General features: G+C 58.1%; 1 protein-coding gene across 1 annotated transcript; it reads right to left on the reverse strand.

Moving 5' to 3' along the window:
• Nucleotides 1-70: 70 nt before the first annotated feature.
• Nucleotides 71-24831, reverse strand: TEKTL1 (tektin like 1). The gene is made up of 8 exons (XM_075072074.1): nucleotides 24277-24831; nucleotides 22772-22876; nucleotides 21525-21723; nucleotides 20945-21111; nucleotides 8164-8397; nucleotides 2533-2628; nucleotides 873-986; nucleotides 71-271 (listed from the first exon to the last, which is right to left on the reverse strand). The coding sequence occupies exons 1-8, from the start codon at nucleotides 24829-24831 to the stop codon at nucleotides 71-73; spliced, it is 1671 nt and encodes a 556-aa protein (XP_074928175.1).

A 24831-nucleotide genomic window follows, 5' to 3' on the forward strand; every position in this document is an offset into this window, starting at 1 on the left:
TGGAGTAACACTCTTGGGCAGGTCAAAGATCTCTGGGATTATATTCTCATGCTCTGGCTATGGGGGTCCCCTAGGAGCAGAGCAGCTGGCAGGCCTCCACCAGGCTGCTGCGGGGGTGCATGCGGCGGCGGCGCAGGCGCTGTACGCTGGCATCCACGTGGAAGCCTGTCTGCTTGTCACGGATGGAGGCGCGCAGGTGCCGCTGGGTGGCCTGCATCTGCTGCACATTGGCTGCTGTCTTCTGCATGGAGCGCTCCAGCTGCACGCTGCCCTGGGGTAGAGACAGGTGGACAGGAAACACCGTCACCTCCCTGCAGCCAGTTGAGGTACCCCAGCCTAGCTACACCTCACCCCTAGGAGCCAGGCGAAGCCACCCCTCCTCCAGCAACACTGTCACCCCCCTGTAGCAGGGTGAGGTACCCCTGCCAAGCAACGCTGTCACCCCTACAGCCATCACAGCCAGGCAAGGTACCCCCACTCAGCAACACCATCACCCCCCTATGGCTGGGGAAGGTATCTCTGCCAACCAATGCTGTCACTCCTATAGCCATTGCAGCCAGGCAAGGTATCCGTACTCAGCAACACAATCATCCCCTACAGCCAGGCAAGATATCCCCATCCAGTAACCCCATATAGCTGGGCAAGGTACCCTCAACTAGCAACACCATCACTCCTGAAAGCCCCTTCAGCTGCGCAAGGTTCCCTTGCCCAGAAAGACTATCACCCCTATAGCCATCCCAGCAATGCAAGGTACCCCCATCCGGCAACACCATCACCACTCTACAGCCATCACAACTGGGCAAAGTACCCCCAGATGGGCAATATCGCCGCTCCCTACAGCCATACCAGTGGGTGCGACCCCTGGAACTTACCTGGGTGAGGATCTGGGCCTCAGGCAGTTGGGTGCCCACATGGCGCTGGTACACCCGCACCAGGGGCCGGGTCAGCTTCTCCCGTGCCTCCAGGTACTGGCTGGACTCAGGGCCCTAGAACAATGCAGCAGGGGTCAGAGGAGGGCAGCCTCACCTGGAGGAGCCCCCTCCACTCCCAGCCAGTCCCTTCTTTCCCTGCCTATCCCCTGGCTGCCCCCAGCTAGTCTCCCCTTCCCCTGCCCATCCCCCGGGTGCCCCCAGCTGGCCCCTTCTTCCCTGCTTATTCCCCGGGTGCCCCCAGCTGGCCCCTTCTTCCCTGCTTATCCCCTGGATGCCCCCAGCTGGTCCTTCTTCCTCTTTCCATCTCCCAGGTGCCCCTAGCCGGTACCTTCTTCCCCTGCCTATCCCCCGGCTGCCGCCAGCCAGTCTCCCCTTCCCCTGCCCATTCCCCGGGTGCCCCCAGCTGGCCCCTTCTTCCCTGCCCACCCCCGCAGCAAAGTGTCACTCCCTGCCTGCCCCCAGCTGGTCCCCCCTTCCTTGGTAAGGATAAGGCCTTTGTCTGTAGCCATATTGCAAGTTCTAAAGCCTAAGGCCTTCCTTTGCACCCAGATTAAAAGAGCCGTAGCCATTACTTGAGAAGCAGGAAGTCACATCCTCACATTCCATCTAAATTACATTGAAATAATGTAATATCAGGCTGTTAAGAAGGAGACCCGTCCTAATGGCACCCACTATCACCAGACGAAGTAACAGATCTTAAAGTGGTTAAAGAAAACTTAGTTTGACGGCACCTGTCTGTCAAGAAATCACTTATCAATAGTTGTAGTTGTGAAATCCTCATTTCTATATTGTTTTGTCATTATGGTCCCCACTTCCCCGTTGTTTGTCTGTATGATCTCTGTCTGGTTCTTTGTTTCTGTCTGTTACATAATTAATTTTGCTAAGTGTAAATGAATTACGGTGGCGGTAGGATTGGTTAAAATTGTTACAATATGTCAGCATTAGTTAGTAAAATGTTAGTAAAATGATGGTTAAAGTACAGCTAAGCAGGCCTCAAGTTTCACTATATAAACTGCCGTCCAAAAGGAAGTTCTTTGGGAACCAACTCCAGGACACAGCCCCAACAACAGAGCTGCCAGACCTCAACACTCCCTGCCAGTGAAACCTGTAGTTCCCCCAGATGGCCTGATCCTGATGGGCCATCAAGAAAAGGTCATCTTGCTGGGAGTGGTGAGCATTATACGTGTAGTGTTTGCATTCTGGTTTGTGGTGATTGTTAATAAATAGAGGTTACATAGGATATTACTGTGTAGGGCTCCTTCACTGGTAAAACAGCCCGTAAACCCTTCAAAAATTAAGCCCTGAGTCCACAGGGAAAGGATGTTTGCCTGGAGCCCACAGAGGGGTAAAGTTAGGTGCCTTTTGCCTGGAGCCCTAGGAACTGGGAAAGGGTTGGGGTGCCTAAATAAAGAGGGTTAAGCCTTGAGCCCTAGGAACTGGGTAAAGGTGGGTGCCCTAGAGGGCGTGAGTAACAGAGAATTTTAGCAGGTAACACCCCTGCCCACCCCCTAGCAGTGTTACTCCCCGCCTGCCCCCAGCTGATCCCTGCCTGCCCTCCCAGCAGAGGGTCATCCCCCTAACCCCCTCCACCCCCACTCACCATGGTCATGCCCTGGGTGATGTCCAGCTCCCCGTGGAAGCGCTGGCAGCGGTTCAGGGTGCTGCGCATGCCCCCCAAAGCCATGTAGAGATGCTCCTGGCCGGGGAGAGAACACAGGATGAGGTGTGGGGGGCACACTGGGTCCCCACAGGGATGGGTCACCCCACCCCTCACCCCCCAGGTTTGGGGACCACACCAGAGACCTTCCCCCTTGGCCTGTAGGTGGGGCCTGAGTGCCCCCCCCCGCCGTGGCCTCCCAGTGTGGGTGGGGCATAATCAGTCCTTTAGTGTGCCATCCCCTGCCCCAGCAGTGTGGATCTGGGCCTGTGGATCTGATATAGGGATGGGGGCATGAGGGCAGGGTGGAGCAGGGGCTGTGCGGCTGATATAGAGCTGTCTATGGGGATGAGGGGGAGTGGGGCAGGGGCTATGGGTCTGGTATAGAGCTGGGAGGATGAGGGGAGCCTGAGGCAGGGGCTGGTAGAGCTGGGGACATGGGGCAAGTGTGGGGTGGGGACTGTGGGACTGGTATAGAGCTGGGGGGATGGGGCAGTGTGGGGCAGGGGCTGTGGGTCTGGTATAGAGCTGGGAGGATGGGGGGAACATGGGGCAAGGGCTGTGGGTCTGGTATAGAGCAGGGGGGATGAGGGGAACATGGAGCAGGGGCTGTGGGTCTGGTATAGAGCTGGGAGGATGGGGGGAACATGGGGCAAGGGCTGTGGGTCTGGTATAGAGCTGGGGGGATGGGGGGACATGGCAGGTTGCTGTGGTCTGGTAAGAGCGCAGGGGATGAGAACAGAGCAGGGCTGTGGGTCTGGTATAGAGCTGGGGAGATGGGGGAGTAACTGGGCAAGGGGCTGTGGTCGGTATTAGAGCAGGGGGATGAGGGAACTGGAGCAGCTGGGGGTATAGGCGGGAGGGGGGACTGCAAGGTGTGGGTCTGGTATAAGAGGGGATCGGGGTGGAGTGTGGTTGGAAGGGGGGATGGAGTGTGGGGCAGGCTGTGGTCGGTAAGACTGGGGGGCAAGGGGATGTGTGGGCAGGGGCTATTGTGCTGGTATATGAGAGTGGAGATAGGGGAGCTGTAAGCAGGGCTGTGGTCGGTATAGACTAGGGATGGGGGGACATGGTGCAGGCTGTGGGTCGGGTATGGGACAGGATGAGCAGGGGCAGGGGCTGTGGGTCTGGTATAGAGCTGGGGGAGAGGGGAGTAGTGGGGGCAGGGGCTGTGGGTCTGGTATGAGAGCTGGGGGGACTGGGGGAATGTGTGCGGGCTGTGGATCTGATATAGAACTGGGCGCATGGTGCTAGCGTGGGGTATGGGCTGTGGGGCTGATATAGGGATGGGGGAATGTGGGGCAGGGGGTCCCCCAGCCAGGCTGAAAGCCCCACTGGTTTAGGGGCTCCGGGCAATTTATGGGGAAGCTATGAGGAAGTGGGAATTTTCTGTTATAGTTTTATGATGTCTGCGTGTGCCTCAGTGTCTCCTCACTTGCTCAGGGCTCCTGGGGGCGGGGGCGGGGCTGGACTGTTGGCTCTCTGGACAGGTCAGTCTGAATGAGGCCTGGCTGAACTGGCCCAGGCCGACCCCGGCTCAGTGGCAAACGCACCTGGACAAGGGGAAGGCCACTTGCCCAGCCATGCACCTAATGCCCAGCCCCCCGCTCTGTGCAGGGAGGCTGAGCACAGACTGGGCTCTCCGGCAGAGAACAGGGCTGGAGCCCAGGGGATCTGTCTAGGAAGCAGGCCTGCCAATGGGGTGGGGGCAAAGGGGGCAATTTCCCAGGGGCCTGGGCATTTGAAAAGGGCTCCTAGGCATGGCAGCGTGGTACTGGCAGCGAGGGCAGGGGTGGAATGACAGGTTCCATAGTGGGCAGGGGCAGGAGGAGAGGTGAGGTTCTTTGGGGGGGCAGCATGCAAGGGGACAGAGGCAGGGGGAAGGGTTCCGTGGGGGGTGGGCAGCATGTGAGTGGCAGGGAGACAGGTTCTGAGGGGGACAGAGGGCAGGGGGAGCAGTTCTGTGGGGGACAGGGGCAAGGAGAGGGGTTCCGTGGGGGCAGCATGTGGGGGAAGGGATATGGGTTCTGTGGGGGGCAGCGTGCGAGGGGCAGGGGGAAGGGTTCTGTGGAGGGCAGCGTTTGGGAGGACGGGGATAGGGGGAGGGGTTCCATCGGGGACAGCTTGCGGGGGACAGGGGGATGGTTGGGGTTCTGTGGGGGTCAGCGTGCAGCATGGGGGAGAGGGGTTCCATGGGGGGCAGCATGCCGGGGGGCAGGGAGAGGGTTGGGGTTCTGTGGAGGGCAGGGGAAGGGGTTCCATGGGTGGCAGTGTGTGGGAGGCAGGGGTTCTAGGGGGGCAGCGTGCAGGGGGACAGGGAGAGGGGTGGAGTTCCATGGGGAGCAGTCTGGGACAGATGAGCAGGGGCAGGGGCTGTGGGTCTGGTATAGGAGCTGGGGGGATGGGGGAGTGTGGGGCAGGGCTGTGGTCTGGCTAGAGAGCTGGGGGGGATGGGGGAGTGTGGGGCAGGGGCTGTGGATCTGATATAGAACTGGGCGCATGGTGCTAGCGTGGGTATGGGCTGTGGGGCTGATATAGGGATGGGAATGTGGGCAGGGGGTCCAGCCAGGCTGAAAGCCCCACTGGTTTAGGGCTCCGGGCAATTTATGGGGAAGCTTGAGGAAGTGGGAATTTTCTGTTATAGTTTTATGATGTCTGCGTGTGCCTCAGTGTCTCCTCACTTGCTCAGGGCTCCTGGGCGGGGGGGGGCTGGAACTGTTGGCTCTCTGGACAGTCAGTCTGAATGAGGCCTGGCTGAACTGGCCAGGCCGACCCCGGCTCAGTGGCAAACGCACCTGGACAAGGGGAAGGCCCCTTGCCCAGCCATGCACCTAATGCCCAGCCCCCCGCTGCTTTGCAGGGAGGCTGAGCACAGACTGGGCTCTCCGGAAGAGAACAGGGCTGGAGCCCAGGGGATCTGTCTAGGAAGCAGGCTGCCAATGGGGTGGGCAAAGGGGGCAATTTCCCAGGGGCCTGGGCATTTGAAAAAGGGCTCCTAGCATGGCAGCGTGGTACTGGCAGCGAGGGCAGGGGTGGAATGACAGTTCCATAGTGGGCGGGGCAGAGGAGGAGGTGGTTCTTTGGGGGGGCCAGCATGCAAGGGAAGAGGCAGGGGGAAGGGTTCCGTGGGGGGTGGGCAGCATGTGAGTGGCAGGGAGACAGTTCTGAGGGGGACAGAGGCAGGGGGAGCAGTTTGTGGGGGACGGGGCACAGGAGAGAGGGGTTCCGTGGTGGCAGCATGTGGGGGAAGGGATATGGGTTCTGTGGGGGGCAGCGTGCGAGGCGAGGGGGACAGTAAGACCCTACTTCGTAAAGATCAATACAGTTCAATTATAGGACACGATAAACTGAAGTATCTGAATCTATAACCCAACCGTAATGTTTGAAATAGATAGACTGAAGCCAATAACACACCGGCAGAATTCCGCATCACCTATATTTAATATCCCGGTTGACTACCCCAAGCTCTAAGCAACAATACAGCGAACCAAAATAAACGTTATAACGACCATTCCTCACCATGTAACTTAAACTATATCAGAAATTCAGTGAGTCTATATAAAACGACAAAAAAAATTTTGACACGAGCAACGACTCACTTACGAATACGCATATTTAAGCCATGAGTCCATTAAAATCATGAACATTACAGAGTTATTTTAACATACACGTACAAACCCACTTAATATTTTAACATATATAATCCTTATAAAGCGATTTTAGTAAACTACCTAATTATTAACGGAAATTAAGTATTTCATCACGACCACATCTCATATTTTGAATAAGTGACTATATGGAGTTTTACACAAGTGAGTCTAAACACGCTTAAATTTCAGCAAAAAAATGGATCTTACGACGGCCACTACGAAACTCACCATAAAACCATTATAAACATAAACATCAGATAAACCAACAACTACAAAACTCTAATAACGATCAAATATGCCACACATCAGATAGGTTCATTCGGAGGGCAGGTTTGGGGACGTGATGGGCCCACTCAACGTAATTATCTGGATTGTATCCCCCCCCGGGCACAGCCAAAGGGCTACATCGTATAAAACCGAAATATAAAACTAAGACCATCACAAGAACCACCACACAGACAGAAAAAAAGACACTCATAGGGGAGCGGTTCCTCTGGAACGCTTCGGGGGACAGGGCGATGGTTGGCGGTTTCTGTGGGGTCAGGGTGCAGCATGCCGGGGAGAGGTGGTTCCATGGAGGGCGCATGCGGGAGGCAGGGAGAGGGTTAGGGTTCTGTGAGGCATGGGAAGGGTCCATGGTGCAGTGTGTGGGAGGCAGGGTTCTTAGGGGCAGCGTGCAGAGGGGACAGGGAGTGGGTGGCAGTTCCATGGGGAGCGTCGGGGAGGGCAGGGGAGGGGGTCTTTGGGGGCAGCCATGAGGGCGGCCCTGATGTGGAGGGACAGGGCTGGTGTTCCATGGGGAAGCAATGTGCCGAGGGGCAAGGATGTTCGAGATGGCCAGTGTGCAGGGGCAGGGGCGAGGTGGAGTATTTTGGGGCGGGCAGGGGGGGTTGGGTTTCTGTGGGGGGCAGAGGGTTCATGGAGGGATGTGGGGGGCAGGGGAGGTTCTGTTTTTTAGGTCCTGGGGTGCATGTGGAGGGAGGCAGAGAAGGGAGGCATGGGTTCATGTGGGCACATGCGGACGGGGGCAGGGAAGTGTTCCATGGGGCAGTGTTGCCCCAAAAGAGAGAGACCGCCCAGGGCACAGTCACGCCCTAACCAGTGACCAGCTGGTGCCGCAACCAGAGGGAGCACTAGTGCACAGAAGCCTTTGACATCACTCAGTATACATGAGTGGTGCATGATGGACGCATGCCATGCACACAAGCCAGCCCAACAAGTGAAGGGCAAGCAGGCGCAGGAAAGGGCTGAGCGAGAAGAAACGACTGTGCTGGCCCCAACGCCAGACAGCACAAAGCAGGCAGGTCGCTATCTGGACCCAGCAAACTGCACTGCCCAGCTCAGACAAGGACAAGGGCATCTCCCACACGATGGCAGGCACAGGCAGGTGTGCAGAGGAAGGGAAGGAAGAGCCGCCCCATCTCTCACCTTGGCAGCATGAGATTCAATCAGCCAATCACCCTCGGATGTATTGAGGTGCGGAAGGCAACCTCACGGCTCCATACACAGCAGAGAAATGCCTGGGGCAGAGAGGGTTACTAGTGCCTAAGCCAGTGGCCACAGTGCCCAGCCATACGCACTGTGAGTACACTAGCCCAGCGCATGGGGGGGAGAGTCACCCAGGGAGGAGGTAGTGCGTGCACACAGTATGCGCCAGGGAGGGGTGTACCTGGTTGACACGCGCAGGCGGGACACATCCCGCCTTGCTCGGACAGTCCGGCACGGCCAATGCGGGCGATCCTCCCTGGCACGCTGTTGAATGGATGGCGTTGACCAGGACCTCAGGTTCCTCACAGAGAGTCACAAATGGACAGTCAGAGATCCCACGTAGACCAAACCCCAAACCCAGCTGAAGCACCTCACAGAGCCCACACCCAAACCCCCTCCCAACACACTCTGTCGCGCAGACAGACCAGCACCCCACCCCGGCAGCCCACCTCCCCGTGACAGGTGGATACTGATCTCGAAGCATCTTCCAGATGCGCACGTCATGAACTTCCTTGCATGTTGCGCATGCCAGCATCACGGAGTTGGTGAACGCTCCACGATGGGGCACGGGCTTGCGGAAAGCGCCTTGGCCGGCTAGCGCCGTCACTTTTTGGGGGGCCCCCCCAAAAAAAGGGTACTTGGCATACTTCTCGCCTTCCACGCAAGTAGTCTTGTGCCCAGGGAGAGAGACCTTATTCAGTCAGGGGGCCAAAGGAGGGGGAACACCCCCCAACTCCTCATTGCGACAGGCAGCCAAGTCTGAGAGCAAGGGGCAGACCCAGCATCCTTCACCACCCACTAACAATGGTGCACGAGGCAGACTGTGGAGGAAGAAGTGGAAAGACCTAAGTATTTCCGCACCCTCCCAGATCCCCCCATCCCTGACCAAGGTGCAGTGTAAGCTGGGGACCCAGGCATCCGATCACCCCTGAGCCCCACCCGCTGCATACAGAGATCATGAGGGTTTGTGTGTGGAGAGCCCCAACATCCTGGCCGCCCACTCAGGCTCCCAGACTCAGGAGTTCATTGACTGGACACATCCGGCTTCCATTTCCCGAAAGCTTGATGTCAGGGGTCTCCGGCCACACAGGCGCTGGCGTCCGCACTCAGTCATTCTGGAAGAGAATGGAGAGTGCAGGCAATGCAGCAACTCAATGTTCCCACCTCCAACTCCCCCACATATGGGGTACCACCAATCATCCCATCCTACGGCAAGAACCCTCAATACACACATCCCCTGCAGAGCAACGCCCTCCACCTCACCACACCGCCTCAATGCCCCACCAGGAGAGTCAACCTCCACAGTGTGTGCAACCCGCGGCCCCTATGGAGACAGCCCCCATCCTAACACAGTGGAAGCCAATAAACCGCCCCCTGGTGGGGAGCTGCCGCATAGGTTACCTCTCTGGAGGCAGTTCCAGGTACGCGTGGGAGCGCGACAGCCTGGAGAGGGGCAATCACCACCACCCAGGAGCCAGCGCAGGATATTTCCATAGGACCTAATCGTCCCCCCACCAGGGGCACGTAAGTTCCGCCCCCTCCCCCCCGCCCCCAGCACCGGGCAGGGCGACGAGTCGGCGGTGGCTGCCGGCTCACGCGCCCGTGGTGGAGATTGGGGTCTGCACGGCAGGAAGGACCCGCCTCGATGGGGATCAGCACCTGAACATCCCCAAGGGGTCCAGATCCCCATCGCCGCACCGCACGCCCCTCGAGCCCGCGGTTCCGCGCCGCCCCGGAGGGTCCCGTCCACCCCGGTCACTCCAACGCGCCCGCCCCAGGGTTCCCACAACTCGCCCTCGTCGCCCCCCCCGGACCACGGCCCCCTCAGCGTTCGTTCTATCCCATCCCCCCGCCCGCATTCACATGGCGGTATCTCCGCCGCCGCCAGCCCAGGAAAGAGAACTCTATACGGTCCCAGCGCGCTTATGATCTAGAGGCAAGAAGAGCTTCCGGTTGCAATTGGCGCATCGCTAATCTGCGTCAGGGGTGACACCAAGCCCAGAATGTTCCGGAAGCTCTCGCTCCGCCAGGTGCTTTGCCCCTAATCTGTTGCGCGGCGTGAAGCATGTCCCCATTTCTACATCGCGATGGGTTACACGCATGGCAATGCTGGAAGCGGTCCCCTGCATGGTCCCCTCTGACAGAGCGCGCAGCCGCTCACCCTGTCTTTCAAAAATGGACGCTCGGCGATCCTCAGGCGCACATGTATCCGTCCCCGCCACACTTCTCATGCGGTGCGCACTAGAACACGAATCCAAGAGCGCGCTGCCGTCCGATTGCAAGGCTGCGCTGCTGCCGGCGTTCGCATGGCACTCGAAAACCGCGAACAATCGCCATGGTCTACATAAAGGGCATAGTTGCCCTATGTACCTCTCCTTGGGTGTTAGTGGAAAGCACACCAGGCTCGCTCCTGGAGCTCGCATGCTGTCCCTGGAGACAAGGTGGGAGCCCATCGGACTGACCCTCAATTACCGAACTAGGTGCTGTGTCCCTCGGGACGGGGCTGGGTCCCTGCTCAGAACACATGTAAAGCCCATGTGCTGCAGTGGGTGGAGAGAAAGGCTTTCCAATGGGAGCAGGGGGTGTAAACACAGACGGCTGGTACGCAGGTTAAGACGCTGGGTCTAGGCAGTGTTCATCTGGGCCCATCCTACCTCACTCAGCATGGGGTAAACACACCTATCGTTTCCACTGCCAAGCTCTGCAGAGCACTTTACAGGGAGGGCAAGATGTTATCAGTGCTTTACATTATGGGGGAGAGTGAACGCACAAAGGGAGAGACTTGCCCCTGTGGTCAACCAAGCATGCCAAGGCAGGGATAAACCCAGCATCCTGAGGTGTTGGTGCTCACACCCAGCATAGAGGTGTCAGCCCTATACCAAGAATTCGCCAAAAGCCACATGATTCATTTTACACAATACAGATTTAAGGACATGACTCTGCTATATACTCCTGGGAATCTGCCTCCACTGGAGGGGCAGAATCATATGTCCGCAGATTTCTTGTTCCCACCCAAAATGGGGAAGCAAAGAAATATGCAGGGACAACATTCCTCACAGTCAGTAGCAAGGCAGCAGAAGCTAAATCAACCATGGGTGGGTGGGCTGGGCACGTGAGCATGCATGGGAGGACTCTGTCCCTCTCGTTCAATCTGCCTGGATGGTAGGACTTTCAGGTGTTTGGAGTAGGCATGAGGTAGTTCTGTCCTATGAATGCAGTTACTTGTTCCCATTCTTATGTCAATTCCCCCAGGTGCATAAAACACATGTTAAAGTTTTTAAGGCTCCTTACATTGCCAGAGTGGATGGAAAGGAGCCTTATTATAAGATAACAGGGAGGTGAAAATCCTCAGCTGAAGATCCCTAGGTTGTCTCATTTTTCCTGTGACGGGAAGTGGCAAAATGGGTTAAATTATGGTCAGGACTATTTTACTTTCCATTAAAAAAAAAAAGACTTGAGGGACAAATAAAATTTTATCAAAGAGTCAATAACATTTTCAGGACAATCAAACCAAGGACTTCACCAAAGTGCCAGCCAGAATTAAAAACTGGAATGCTGGGTATGGGTCCCCTAGTATTGTACTTTAACTTTCATATGATTTAGGAAATGCTGAATATTAGTGTGACTTTTTCTGTGTGTAGTTAAATATTAACAAGAAATTTGAAACTGGTGTGAGTATATTGCATATATTTACAAACAAAATATGCAGAATTTATAATTTTGGCGCAGAAGTTCCCCAGAAGTAGTATAGCAATAAATAAACAAGGCACAAAGTGCTTGTGATTTAATTTGAAATCTGTCCCAAACTCCCTCTTGCCCAGTTAGAATACGCAATACCCAACCACGGCTGGGGACGAGGAGTTTGGCTGTGGGAGGGCTCAGGCTGGGCCAGTGGAGTGGGGGTGTGAGGACGCGGATGGATGCCAGGAATGAGACTCAGGGTGTGCGGAGGGGCTCTGGCTGGGGGTACAGGCTCTGGGTGGACCAGGGATGAGGGTTTGGGGTGCAGGACAGAGGCTTCAGGTTGGGGGGGCACATGGGTGCAGCAATGAGCTTTACGCTTGGCGGCTCCTGCTCATGTGCAGCAGAGTGCCTAAGGCAGCTTCCTGCTGTCTGGCACCTAGGGACTGCAAGTTGGCACCAACCGGATGCAGCCAGCGAGCAGGTCCAGCTCCAGGTTGATGGGGTATGAAAGCAGCTCCACGTAGCTGTCGCCTGCAGGCACTGCCCCCCACCCCCGCCTCCCCGGATTCAGAGCCAAGTGCTAGGGCAGGGCAAGTGCACGGACTGTGCCCCCCGCTAGGAGCCAGGACCTGCTGCGCAACTTCCGGACACACGCACTGTGTCAGAACAGGAAGGGACCTAGCCCTGCCTTACTCAGGCGCAGTACTGCTGACAGGAAGCTTTTAACGGTCCGGTCCGGCAGTGCTGACACAGAACAAAACACCACTGCGAACCAGTGCCTCTACATTCCCGCACTCCAGTACTGGGTTGCCAACCCCAACAGTTTGACAACCACTGCCTGGAAGTGATTGGTGCATCCACCACACACAAAATCATGACCGCCGTGGTCCATTCCTCCATGCCATGAGCTGTAGTCCAACTGGGCTGCACTGCCTTCCAAAACACCAGGGAAAGACGCTCTCTTGTCCGATGTATTTGGACACACGTGTAGCATAGCCACCAAACCCGCACTGGAGAAATCAGCTTAGACTGGCAAGAGGGCTCCTGCCGGTACAGTTCCCAGGCAACTAATTCTCAAGGAAATGACGGGCTAGCTGTTGCTGAAACTAGGGGTATGTCTACAGACTACGAAATTAGTTGATTTAATAAGAAGTCGATTTTAGAAATAGATTTTAATATACAGTTGATTGCGATCCCCACTAGCGCATTAAGGGCAGAGTGCGTCTCACTACCGTGGCTAGTCACTGACTAATGGGAGTGGTGCACTGGGGTACTATCCCACAGATTCCTGCAGTCATCCGCCACCCATTGAAGATGGGTTAAGCTCCAATCCTATGGGGGGCAAAAAATAGTTGTTGTGCGGTGGTTCATGGTATGTCGTCAGTTGCCCCTGCCCTCGTGTGATAAGCAATGGCAACAATCTTTTGTGTTTTTCTGAGTTAACCCGTCGCAGACGCCATTACTATGCAGGCATGTGCCCTGCTCAGCTCACCGTCACCGCTGCTGTTGTGACAAGCTAAGCTGTGGGGGCCTGCTGTGATCCAAGTAGCCAATGCATATTTCTTATTAATTAAAAAAATGAGATAACGGATATGATAACGGTGGGGAGGGGGAGGAGAATGGGACAAGGGCCACATTGCTTATTTGTAAGCCCACTAAAAAATCAAAAACTGTTTGAATGACAGCCTTCTATGCTTGGTCATCCTCTGAGTGGAGTGGCTGTGCCCGGAGCCTCCTTCCCTGCCCCCCATGTGGCATCTGGTGAGGAGGCTCTGGACAGATGGGAGAGGTACCAGTAATACAGCGTGGAGTGCAGAGGGTTCTGGCACTGTTTGGCTTTCCTGACAGCCTCCAACAGAGATCTTCATCATGTACGGTTTGCTCCCCCAACAGACACTTCATCATTCCATTCCTCCCCCATTAGCCTCAGCCATTGCGTCCTGCTCCACTTCACGACAATCTGAGCACTATCGGCAGAGAGTGGGCCACATGTGACCGGAGGTCATTCATCCACATCTTCACCCGACTCAATAATATGGCACTGGGATGTGACCATGTAACATACATTACATGCATTATGAGCTGATGCCCAATCTTAGTGTGTTGATGAATGCATTGGAGCTCGCAGAACATATGCAGCAAGCATGACGTTTTCGCGTCGATGCATATGATACTGTGAACACCTGAGGGATGGAGACTATTGTAAGTTGTAGAGAATGCATAAAAACATTTCTTATTTGCTTTTTTGATTTTCTGTTTTGTACGTCCGAGTGGCATGGTAATACTCTGCGCTTGCAGAGCCTGGACCGTGCATGCATAAAGACTTCGATCGCTATCGCTGACTACAGAAACATGGAAATGTGAGAGAACTTCTACAAAGTTCCCAGGAGCTTTTTCCCTGTGTACCTAAGTGCATCGGAGTCAAAGTGCTGTCCAGAGCATTCTACAAGGGAGCACCCTGGGATAGTCCGAGGCCCAATACCGCATAATCAAATATTCAAATTTGACCCCAGCAAGGCTCGATTTTAGTTGCTAGCTCCCCATCCGTCGGAGAGGAAGTACAGAAGTTAATTTTAAGAGAACTTTAGGTCATGGAATGCATTGGTTGTGTGGACGTGTCATTATTTTAATGCGATCTAATGCATGCTACATCTCATAACCCAACCCCAATAGTGTATACAAGGCTAGGGCCTACTGGGGCGTGGAACTATGCAGGCAACAAGCCTAAGCCAGCAGAACACCTGGCCTGGAAAACTCTTTGAGGTTCTGCCAAGCGTGGCAGGCCCCCCAGTTACCAGGAGGACCCTGAGAGTGCCCATGCATGTGCGTTTTGTGAATGGCCACACTAGGAGCCATCTGCACAGCCGCAACAGCCTCTGGGGGGGAAGCCACCAGCCATCCTGGCTCGCATGTCAGCCACATAAGTGAAAAGTGGTCAAGGCCAGTCACGCGGGACAGGTACGACACGGGCCAGCGAGCGTCCTTGCGGTGGCCCCTCGGTGTTTGGCAGCCCTTTGGCTGAGGACGCAAGATGGCTGTAGCCACGTGCCGGAGCTATGGAGCAAGGAGTGGGCTTGACCCCCAAGACCTGAACAGGGGACTTGTTGTGTCCTCACCCACCCTCACCTTGCCCCAGACTCTCCCATGCCCCCCTTAACTCCATCTCACCCAGCTGCCCCAGCCGGCTTTCCCATGCCGCCCAAACCTCATTTCATCCCAGCTTCCCCTGTCCCCAACGCTCCTCGCCCTCGAACTCCCTCAGTCCTCCTGCCCCTCGTCAGCCCGCACCTGCCTGCCTTCTCCTTTGCTCCTCATAACCTTCATCCCACCCAGTCTCCCCACAGTCCCATTGCTAACCCCAACCCCACACTCACCTCCAGACTTCTCATGTCCCGCAACTTCACGCCAACAAGGTTCCCACAGTGCCCCCTGGCCTCCCCACCCCCACTATACACCTAGCTCCAGTGCTTCATTCCCGCAAGTCAACCCAACCTGGACGTCCCCATCCACCCTATCCCTCCCAGATCCCTTCCCCGACCTAAGCTCTCCCCTCTGTCCCCCAACCCTCAACATGCCCTCGCCTCCATTGACAAAGTGGGAATTTCTGTAATAGTTTTTTCCGAGTGCTAAATGCATGCCTCAGTTTCCCCAGTACTTGCAGAGTGCTAGCCTACAGGTGGCAGAAAGTAGTAATCCTGCTCCTGGAGCAGCAAGGAAGAGATGTGGGGAGCGCGGGGTGTCACGTCAACTGCCTTCTGTGTTAGTAGGACTGCTGAAACTGACTCGAATCATGGATGGATCTGATGAAAGGCCAACGGGAGCCCTAAGCACGACAACTGACACCGCACCACGCACAGGCCTCGCAGAGTGGGGAGTCATCTGCCAGGTCTCCGTAGCCCAGGAAGGTGTGAGGCCGCGAGTTGGCCTCCCCCCTTGCATGAAGAGTGGGACCCCTTTGGGGGTCTTACTCCACTGAAAGAAGGGCATCTCACAAGGGACTGTTTAAAGCTGGGGGTTAGCACTGATACCAGGCTCTCGTGACACCTGTCCGCACCCCACTCCGCCTCCGAGCCTTGGCCCCCCCATCCCATCTCCTCTGACCTCCTCAACACTGCCCCACCTCCAGGCCCCGCATTCCCCTTCCCTGGTGGAGAAACACTCTGGGCCAGGTAAAGACCTCTGGGATTATATTGCTCATGCTCTGGCTATGGGGTCCCCTATGGAGCAGAGCAGCTGGCAGGCCTCGCACACAGCTGAACGGGGTGTTATGCGGCGGCGGCGCAGGCGCTGTACGCTGGCTAGCCGACAGTGGAACCTTTCTGCTTGCACGGATGGAGGCGCGCCAGCGTGCGCTGGGGTCCTGCATTCTGCTGCATGCATTGCGCTGCTGTTCTGCGTGGGAGCGCTCGAGCTGCGAACCTGGCCCTGGGTAGACCAGGTGAGCAGAAACACCGTCAACCTCCCTGCAGCCAGTTGAGGTAGCACCCCAGCTAAGCTACAGCCTCACCCCTTAGGACGGCGAACCACCCCCTCCAGCAACACTGTCACCCCCATGTAGCAGGGTAGGTACCGCCTGCCATAGCAAATTCGCTGTCACCCTACGCCATCACGCCAGGTCAAGGTACCCGCCACTCAGACACACCATCAACCGCCCGTAATGGCTGGGAAGGTACTCTCTCAACCAATGCCTGTCACTCCTATAGCCATTAGCGCAGGCAAGGATATGCCGTACAGCAAACGACAATCATCCCCTACAGCCATGGCAAGATATCCCATCCCAGTAAGACCCATATTAAGCTGGGCAAGTAACCCTCAACTAGCAACACCATACTCCTGAAAGCCCGCTTCGCTGGCAAGGTTCCTTGCGCCAGAAAGACTATCACCCCTATAGCCATCCCATGCAATGCAAGTACACCCATCCGGCCAACCCATCACCAACTCTAACAGCCCATCACGACTGGGCAAAGTACCACCAGATGGGCAAGTATCGCGCTCCCAACAAGCCATAACCAGTGGGTGGCGACCCTGAGACTTTCCTGGTGAGGATCGGCCTCAGGCATTGGGTGCCCACATGGCGCTGGTACAATACAATCGCCCGCACAGGGGCCGGGTCAGCTTCTCCGTGCCTACCAGGTACTGGCTGGACTCAGGGCCCTGAGAACAATGCAGCAGGGGTCAGAGCAGGCAGCCTCACCTGGAGGAGCCCCTCTCCACTCCCAGCCAGTCCCTTCTTTTCCCGTATCCCCTCTGCCCCCAGCTAAGTCCCCCTCCCACTGCCCATACCCCCGGGTGCCCCAGCTGGCCTCCTCTTCCCTGCTTATTTCCCCGTGCCCCGCAGCTGGCCCTTCTTCCCTGCTTATCCCCCTGGATGCCGCCCAGCTGTCCTTCTTACTCTTTTCCATCTCCCAGGTGCCCTCACCTGGTACCTTCTCCCTGCTCTACCCCGGCTGCCGCCGCCAGTCTCCCCTTTCCCCTGCCCATGCCCCCGGAGTGCCCGCCAGCCTGGCCGCCTTCCCTGCCCACCCCCCGCACAAAGGTCCACTCCTGCCGCTCCCCAGCTGGTCCCCCCCCTTCCTATGGTAAGGATAAGGCCCTTGTCTGTAGCCATAATTGCCAAGTGTCTGAAACCGTAACGGCCTCCTTTCACAGATTAAAAGAAGCCGTAGCCATTACTGAGAAACAGGAAGTCACATCCTCACATTCCCATCTAAATTAATTGAAAAAATGTAATATCAGCTGATTAAATAGAGACCCGTCCTAATGGCAACCCACTATACCGAGACGAAGTAAACAGATTTAAAGTGGGTTAAAGAAAACTAGTTTGAACGGACAAAAAACCGTGTCTGTCAAGAAATCACTTACAATAGTTTTTAGTTGTGAAATCCTCATTTCATATCTGTGTTGTCATTAATGGCCCCACTCCCGTTGTATTGTCTGTTAGATCTCATCTGGTTCTTTGTTCTGTCTGTTACATAATTAATATTTGCCTAAAGTGTAAAATGAATACGGTGGCGGTAGGATTGGTTAAAATTGGTTACAAATGTCACGACATTAGTTAGTAAAATGTTAGTAAAGATGAGTGTGTAAAGTACAGCTAAGCGGCCTCAAGTTTCACTATATAAACGCGTCCAAAAGGAAATTCTTTGGGACCAACTCCAGGACACAGACCGAAACAACATAGAGCTGCCAAGACCGTCAACAGCTCCGTGCCAGTGAATACCTGTATCTCCCCAGATGCGATCCTGAGGGCCATCAAGAAAAAGGTCACGTTGCTGGAGTGGTGAGCATTATAACGTGTAAGTGTTTGCATTCTGGGTTTGTGGTTGAATTGTAATCAAATAGAGGTTATACATAGGAATACTTAACTGTGTAGGGATCCTTCACTGGTAAAACAGCCCGTAAACCCTTCAAAAATTAAGCCCTGAAGTCCACAGGGAAAGATGTTAGCCTGGAACCCACAGAAGGGGTAAAGTTAGGTGCCTTGTTGCCTGGAGCCTAGGAACGTGGAAAGGTTGGGTGCCTAAAATAAGAGGTTAAGCCTTGACCTAAGGAACTGGGTAAAGGTGGTGCCCTAGAGGCGTGAGTATACAGAGAATTAGCAGGTAACACCCCTGCCCCCCCTAGCAGTTGTTACTCCCCGCCTGGCCCCCAGCTGATCCCTGCGCTGCCCTCCCCAGCAGGGGTCATCCCCAACCCCTGCACCCCCCACATCACCATGGTCTATGCCTGTGGTGATGTCCAGCTCCCCGTGGAAGCGCTGGCAAAGCGGTTCAGGGTGCTGCGCATGCCCCCAAAGCCATGTAGAGATGCTCCTGGCCGGGAGAGAAGACACAGGATAGGTGTGGGGGCACACTGGCTCCCCACAGGGATGGTCACCGACCCCTCACCCCCCAGGTTTGGGGACCACACCAAGAGACCTTCCCCCTTGGCCTGTAGGTGGGCCTGAATGCCCCCCCCGAGCCTGGCCTCTCCGTGTGGGTGGGCAAATCCAGTCTTTAGTGTGTGCATCCCCTGCCACCAGCAGTGGGATCTGGGCCTGGGATCTGATATAGGATGGGGGCATGAGGCAGGTGGAAGCAGGGGCTGTGCGGCTGATATATGACGCCTGTCTATGGGATGAGGGGACGTGGGGCAGGGCTAATGGTCTTGTATACGAGCCTTGGAGGATGAGGGGAAGCTGAGGCAGGGCTGGTAGAGCTGGGAATGGGGCAATGTGGGGTGGGACTGTGGGACTGTATAGAGCTGGGGGGATGGGCCGTTGTGGGCAGGGCTGTGGTCTGGTATACTGATGGGAGATGGGGGGAAACATGGGGCAAGGGCTTGTGGGTCTGGTATAGAGCTGGGGGGATGGGGGGGAACATGGGAGCAGGGGCTGTGGGTCTGGTAAGGAGCTGGGGATGGGGAGTGTGGGGCAGGGGCTGTGGTCGTATAAGAGCTGGGAGAATGGGGGAACATGGGCAGGTGCTGTGGTCTGGTAAGAGGCAGGGGGATGAGGAACAGAGCAGGGCTGTGGGTCTGGTATAGAGCTGGGTAGGATGGGGGAGTGTAACGGGCAAGGGGCTGTGGTCGGTATAGAGCTAGGGGGATGCGGGAGTGTGGAGGGCGCTGTGGTCTGGTATATGAGCGGGGGGATTGTGGGGATGTGGGGCAGGGGCTGTGGTCGGTAATGACTGGGGGGGAAGGGGAAGGTGGGCATTGGGCTATGGCGTGGTATAGAGATGGGAGGATAGGGGAGCCTGTAAGCAGGGCTGTGGTCTGGTATAGAGCTAGGGGATGGGGGACATGGTGCAGTGGGCGTGGGGTCGGGTATGGGACAGGATGAGCAGGGGCAGGGGCTGTGGGTCTGGTATAGAGCTGGGGGAGGGGGAGTGTGGGGCAGGGCTGTGGCTCTGGTAGAGAGCTGGGGGGGATGGGGGATGTGTGCGGGGCTGTGGATCTAATATAAGAACTGGGCGCATGTGCTAGCGTGGGTATGGGCTGTGGGGCTGATATAGGGATGGGGGAATGTGGGCAGGGGGTCCCCCAGCCAGCTGAAAGCCCCACTGTTAGGGGCTCCGGGCAATTTATGGGGAAGCTATGAGGAAGTGGGAATTTTCTGTTATAGTTTTAATGGAGTCTGCGTGTCCTCAGTGTCTCCTCACTTGCTCAGGGCTCCTGGGGCGGGGCGGGGGCTGGACTGTTGGCTCTCTGGACAGTCAGTCTGAATGAGGCCTGGCTGAACTGGCCCAGGCCACCCCGCTCAGTGGCAAACGCACCTGGACAAGGGGAAGGCCACTTGCCCAGCCATGCACTAATGCCCAGCCCCGCCGCTCTGTGCAGGGAGCTGGAGCACAGACTGGGCTCTCCGGCAGAGAACAGGGCTGGAGCCCAGGGATCTGTCTAGAGAAGCAGGCCTGCAATGGGGTGGGGGCAAAGGGGCAATTTCCCAAGGGGCTGGGCAATTTGAAAAAGGGCTCCTAGCATGGCAAGCGTGGTACTGGCAGCGGAGGCCAGGGGTGGAATGACAGTTCCATAGTGGGCAAGGGCAGGAGAGAGGTGAGGTTCTTCGGGGGGCCAGCATGCAAGGGACAGGGCGGGGGAAGGGTTCCGGGGGGGTGGGCAGCATGTGAGTGGCAGGGAGACAGGTTCTGAGGGGGAACAGAGGCAGGGGAGCAGTTCTGTGGGGGACAGGGCAAGAGAGAGGTTCCGGGTGGGGGCAGCATGTGGGGGAAAGGGATATGGGTTCGGTGGGGGCAGCGTGCAGGGGCAGGGGGAAGGTTCTGTGGAGGGCAGCGTTTGGAGACGGGATAGGGGAGGGGTTCCATCGGGAAACAGCTTGCGGGGACAGGGGGATGGTTTGGGTTCTCTGGGGGGTCAGCGTGCAGCATGGGGAGAGGGTTCCATGGGGGCAGCATGCGGGGGCAGGGAGGGTGGGGTTCTGTGGAAGGCGCAAGGGAAGGGGTTCCATGGGGTCCAGTGTGTGGGAGGACAGGGTTCTAGGGGAGCGTGCAGGGGACAGGAGAGGTGATTCAATGGGGACAAGTCGGGGGGGCAAGGGGGAGTCCCTTTGGGGGGCTAGCATGGGGCCCTGCAGGTGGGGGACAGGGCTGTGTCCATGGGGAGCAATGTGCGAGGGGCAAGGGGACATGTTCCGTAGATGGGCAGTGTGCAGGGGCAGGGGGAGGTGGAAGTATTTTGGGGGCGGAGCAGGAAGGGGTGGGGGTCTGTGGGGCTAGGGGTTTCAAGGAGGACGTGGGGGGGACAGGAGGAAGGGGTGAGGTTCCCTGGGGTGCAATTGGAGGACAGAGACAGGGGAGGGTTTCTGTGGGGGCAGCATGCGGGAGGGGGCCAAGGGAAAAGTGTTTCCAATGGGGTCACAGTGTGCGGGGCTGGGGCAAAGGCAGGGGGAGGGCAGTGTGCAGGGGGTGAGGAAAGGGTGGGGTTACGTAGGTGGTAGCATGCTGGGGGGCAGACGTTCCGTGGGGCACAGTGTGCAGGAGTTCCGGGGGGGGGGCAGTGTGTGGGGGGGCAGGGAGCATGCCTCGCCCCCATACCTTGAGCGCCAGAGTCTCGTCCATCTTGCGCTGCAGGCTGCCGTCTAAAGCCACCTGGGCCTGGTGGCGCGAGGCCGTGGCCTGGGCTGTGGCTGCCTTGAGCGTGGCCAGCACCTCCTTGGAGCGCAGAGTCAGGCACCGTGCCTCCTCAATGGCCGCCGCGCACTCTGGGGGGACATGGGGTCAGAACTGCCTCAGTGAGGCTGGGCTTAGAAGTGGGGTGCAATTGGGGTACTCATGGGCTGAGGGGGGCTGAGTGGAGTGGGGAGGTCCCCAGGGATATACAGGGGATGAGGGGGCTTTTGGGGGGCTGAGTGGGGAGGGTGAGTGGGGTGGGGGTCCCCGGGAGTATGCATGGGCTGAGGTGGGCTGAGCGAAGAGTGGTCTCTGGGGATACATGGGGTCTCCAGAGGCTCTGCGGGAGGGGTCCCTGGGATAAGGTGGGGGCCAGGCCATACCTGGCATGTAGGGACCGACGGGGCTGGGCTCATGAGTGGGGGCTAATGGTGGTACACAGGGGATGAGGGGGGCTCTGGGAGGGCTGTGAGGGGTCCCTGGGGTGGGGCGGGCCAGGCCATACCTGGTGTGTAGGGCCCGACAGGGCTGGGCTCTGGGGTGGGGTTCCTCACTACGAAGGGGGACGAGGGCCGGCTCAGGCTGAGCCAGGACTCGCGCTCGGCCTCCAGCAGCACCATGCGCAGTGGCTGCCCCAGCAGCTCCAGCACCTGTCCCCGCTCCTGACACAGCATGCTCAGGGTGTGCTGGCAGTTCCCCAGCGCCTGGCATGGGGGACATGGGTCAGTGTGCTCCCCACACCCTCAAACCCTGACACCTGCCCAGTGCCTGGCATGGGGAACAGGGGTCAGTGTGTCCCCCACACCCCTCACTCCCCACATCTGCCCAGTTCCTGCCAGAGAGTGTGCCAGTGTGAGTGCCCAGCTCAGAGACAGCTGTGGGCAGAAGGACCAATCTCTGCAGTGCCTCTCTCGGCACGCAACTGCGGAGGGCCCAGCAGGGCAAGGGGGAAGCCATGGAAAGGGGGGGTGGAACCTGGGCAGGGCGGGGTGGAAGGAGAGACATGGGGCAATCCCTGGGATGGAGAAGGCTCCAGGGGCGAGGCAGCTTGACCGCAGGGCAGGCTGGCGAGCACGGCAAGGAACAGGGCAGGGGACTCAAGACAGGCCAGCAGGGGACGGCCCGAGGGGGCGCAGGTTGGGCTGAGCTGCTCCCTTTGGGATGGGATTTGGTGGGGGATGCCAGGGCAGCCCAGTGAGAGGGACAAATGGGGAGACACCAGCAGGGATCTGGCACATCAGGTGCCCAGGGGAGGGGCCGGCGCTCAGGCTACGATGGGAAGATGACCCAGTGGGTAGCATGGGCAGGGTAGACAGCCCCAATCTGTCATTATGGGATTCCCAGGCTTCGGCCCAGAGGGGAGTGGGCTCCCTGCCAGCCACCACAGAGATGACAGTACTCCTGGCCCTGACGTCGTAGGCTAAGGGCTGCTGGCGTCCCAATGAGAAGGGTCCCTGGCTCCAGCACCTGGCCCAGTGCCTCGGGGGTCCAGAGTGGGACATTGGACTGTGGGTTGCTGGGCTTTTCGGTGCCCAGGATGGAGTGCTGAGTACACCGTGGAGCCCAAGCCCCGGTCAGCAGGGGACCCAGGAGAAGAAGGAGCTGGTAGTCCAGCCCCAAGGGGGCATGCTGGCAGGGATGACAATCCTCCGACACACCTGCCCACCCACTGCCAAATCAACCAGGCAGTGCCCAGCACCTGCCCAGGCATCTAGTTGTTGTCTAGGCCTTTGGCCCCCACCCCAGCCCCACCTTCAGGTGCGCCTCCGACATGTCCATGTCCCCCTCCAGCTCCACCTTCAGCCTCTGCAGCTCCTTGCGTTCCCACCGCAGCAGTGCGTCCACTTGGTCTGGGGCCTGCGCCGCGGGGTGATGAGCAGAGACAGGGGCAGAGTGAATGCTTAGCCCCCAGCAATCCCAGCCATTGCAGGCTTGGTGCTGGCTGCACTGGGGGGACCTGGGCTGGGAGCGGGGCTGAGTGTGTGTGGTGGGGATATGGGGCAGGGGAGGATAGGTGTGGGGATACCACCTGCTCTGTGGGGGAGGGTGTCCACGGGTGGCCATGCTCGGGAGCGTGTGAGTGTGAGGAATATGGGGCATGGGGAAGATGCTAACTCTCATCTGCTCAGTGGGGACTGTGCTGGGGGAGGATGTGGGGTGCATGGGAGGGATATGGGGTCCATGGTGCTCTCACCTGCTCTGTGCCGGGGCATTGTCGGTGCCTGTGACAGGTTGTGATGGGGGTGATGGGGCATAGGGAGTGGATAAATAGTGTGTGGTGAAATATGAGGGACTTCTCACTAGTTTGGTGGGGGATTGGTCCTGGTGCCTGGCCATGATGGGAGATGGGGGGGCACAGTGGGGGATATGTAACACGGGGGTATCTGGGCGCTGGCAGCGGTTCAGGGTGNGCTGGCACAGTGTGGAGCTGATGCCTGCACGTAGCCCTGTGGGTATGATATGGGGCACAGGGGGCTCTCACCTGCTCAGTGGGGTGGGGGGGGCATCCAGTGCCAGCACCTGCCCATGCTGGGGGAGTGGCACCGCTTGGGGGAATACTGGGTGTATCGGGGATATGGGCCATGGGAGGATGTCACCTGCTGGTGCCTGTGTCTGGGGGCACAGGGAGGCCATGGAGTGCTGGGGCTATGGGGCACGGGAGGGATACAGGGCAGGATATGGAGTGTGGGGAGAATGGTGAGTGGTGAGATATGAGGTGGGGGCTGTCACCTGCTCAGTGGGGGTGGGGGTGTCAATGCCAGCATCTGGCCATGCTGGTGGGTGATGGCCATGGGGGGGCAATATTGGGTGTGGGTGGATCTGGGATCTGGGGGAGCTCTCACCTGCTTGGTGGAGAACCGGCGCCCATGTCTGGACAGAGTGTGGATCAGGGGTGCGGAGAATATGGGGCACAGGGGATATGGAGCATATGGGCATACAAGTTATTGGAACTCCCACCTGCCTGATGGGAGGCTGGTGCCCATGCCTGGGTGTGCTGGGGGGTTACGAGATATGGGGGATATAGTGTGCAGGGGGATAGAGGGCACAGGGGAAATGGGGTGCGGGGTATATAGGGTGGGGGCTCTCACCTGCTCGGCTGGGGACTGGTGCCCACACCTGACCATGCTGGGGGAATACGGGACATGGGGGATACAGGGCGCGAGGGGATAGAGGGCACAGGGGATATGGGGCATGGAGGGATAGAGGGCACAGACAGGGAAATGGTGTGCGGGGGGATACGAGGTGTGGGCTCTCACCTGCTCAGCTGGGGGCCGGTGCCCGCGCACTAGGGCACTCTGCTGGTTGGTGAGCAGTGCGGTGCGCACCTTGGCCAGGGCAGCATCAAGGCGCTGGCGTGCCAGGTTGAGGCGCTTGGCCTGCTCGTTGAGCTCGGTGAGCGCCTGGTGCAGTCGGCTGACCACCAGGCGCACAGCGCTGGCATAGCGGGCAGCCAGCCCATTGCTCTGGCTGACGCAGTGGTCCCGGAAGCAGGGCAGGGGCAGCTGGCTCACCCAGGGTGGGGGCTTCATCTTGCTCTTCCACAGTGTGATGCCCGGCCCCTCGGGCGGCTTCTCCAGCGTCTCACCAGCCTCTGTCACGTCCAGCTTGAAGCGCCAGCCCTGAAGCCGTGTGCGGCGCTCGTAGGGTGTCTCCTGAGGCTGGCCTGGGGGGTGCGGTGGGCGCCACTGTGCCAGTGCCTCCCGCCAGCAGCGCCCCCGCAGCTGCTGCGCTGCCTGCACCGTGGCCTTGGCCTCATTGTGCCAGGCCTCCAGGCCTGCCCGGCCCCGCAGCAGCTCAGCAGGGGGCCCCAT

This window comes from Chelonoidis abingdonii, chromosome 13, assembly GCF_003597395.2.
Source record: "Chelonoidis abingdonii isolate Lonesome George chromosome 13, CheloAbing_2.0, whole genome shotgun sequence".
NCBI classification, from domain to species: domain Eukaryota; kingdom Metazoa; phylum Chordata; order Testudines; family Testudinidae; genus Chelonoidis; species Chelonoidis abingdonii.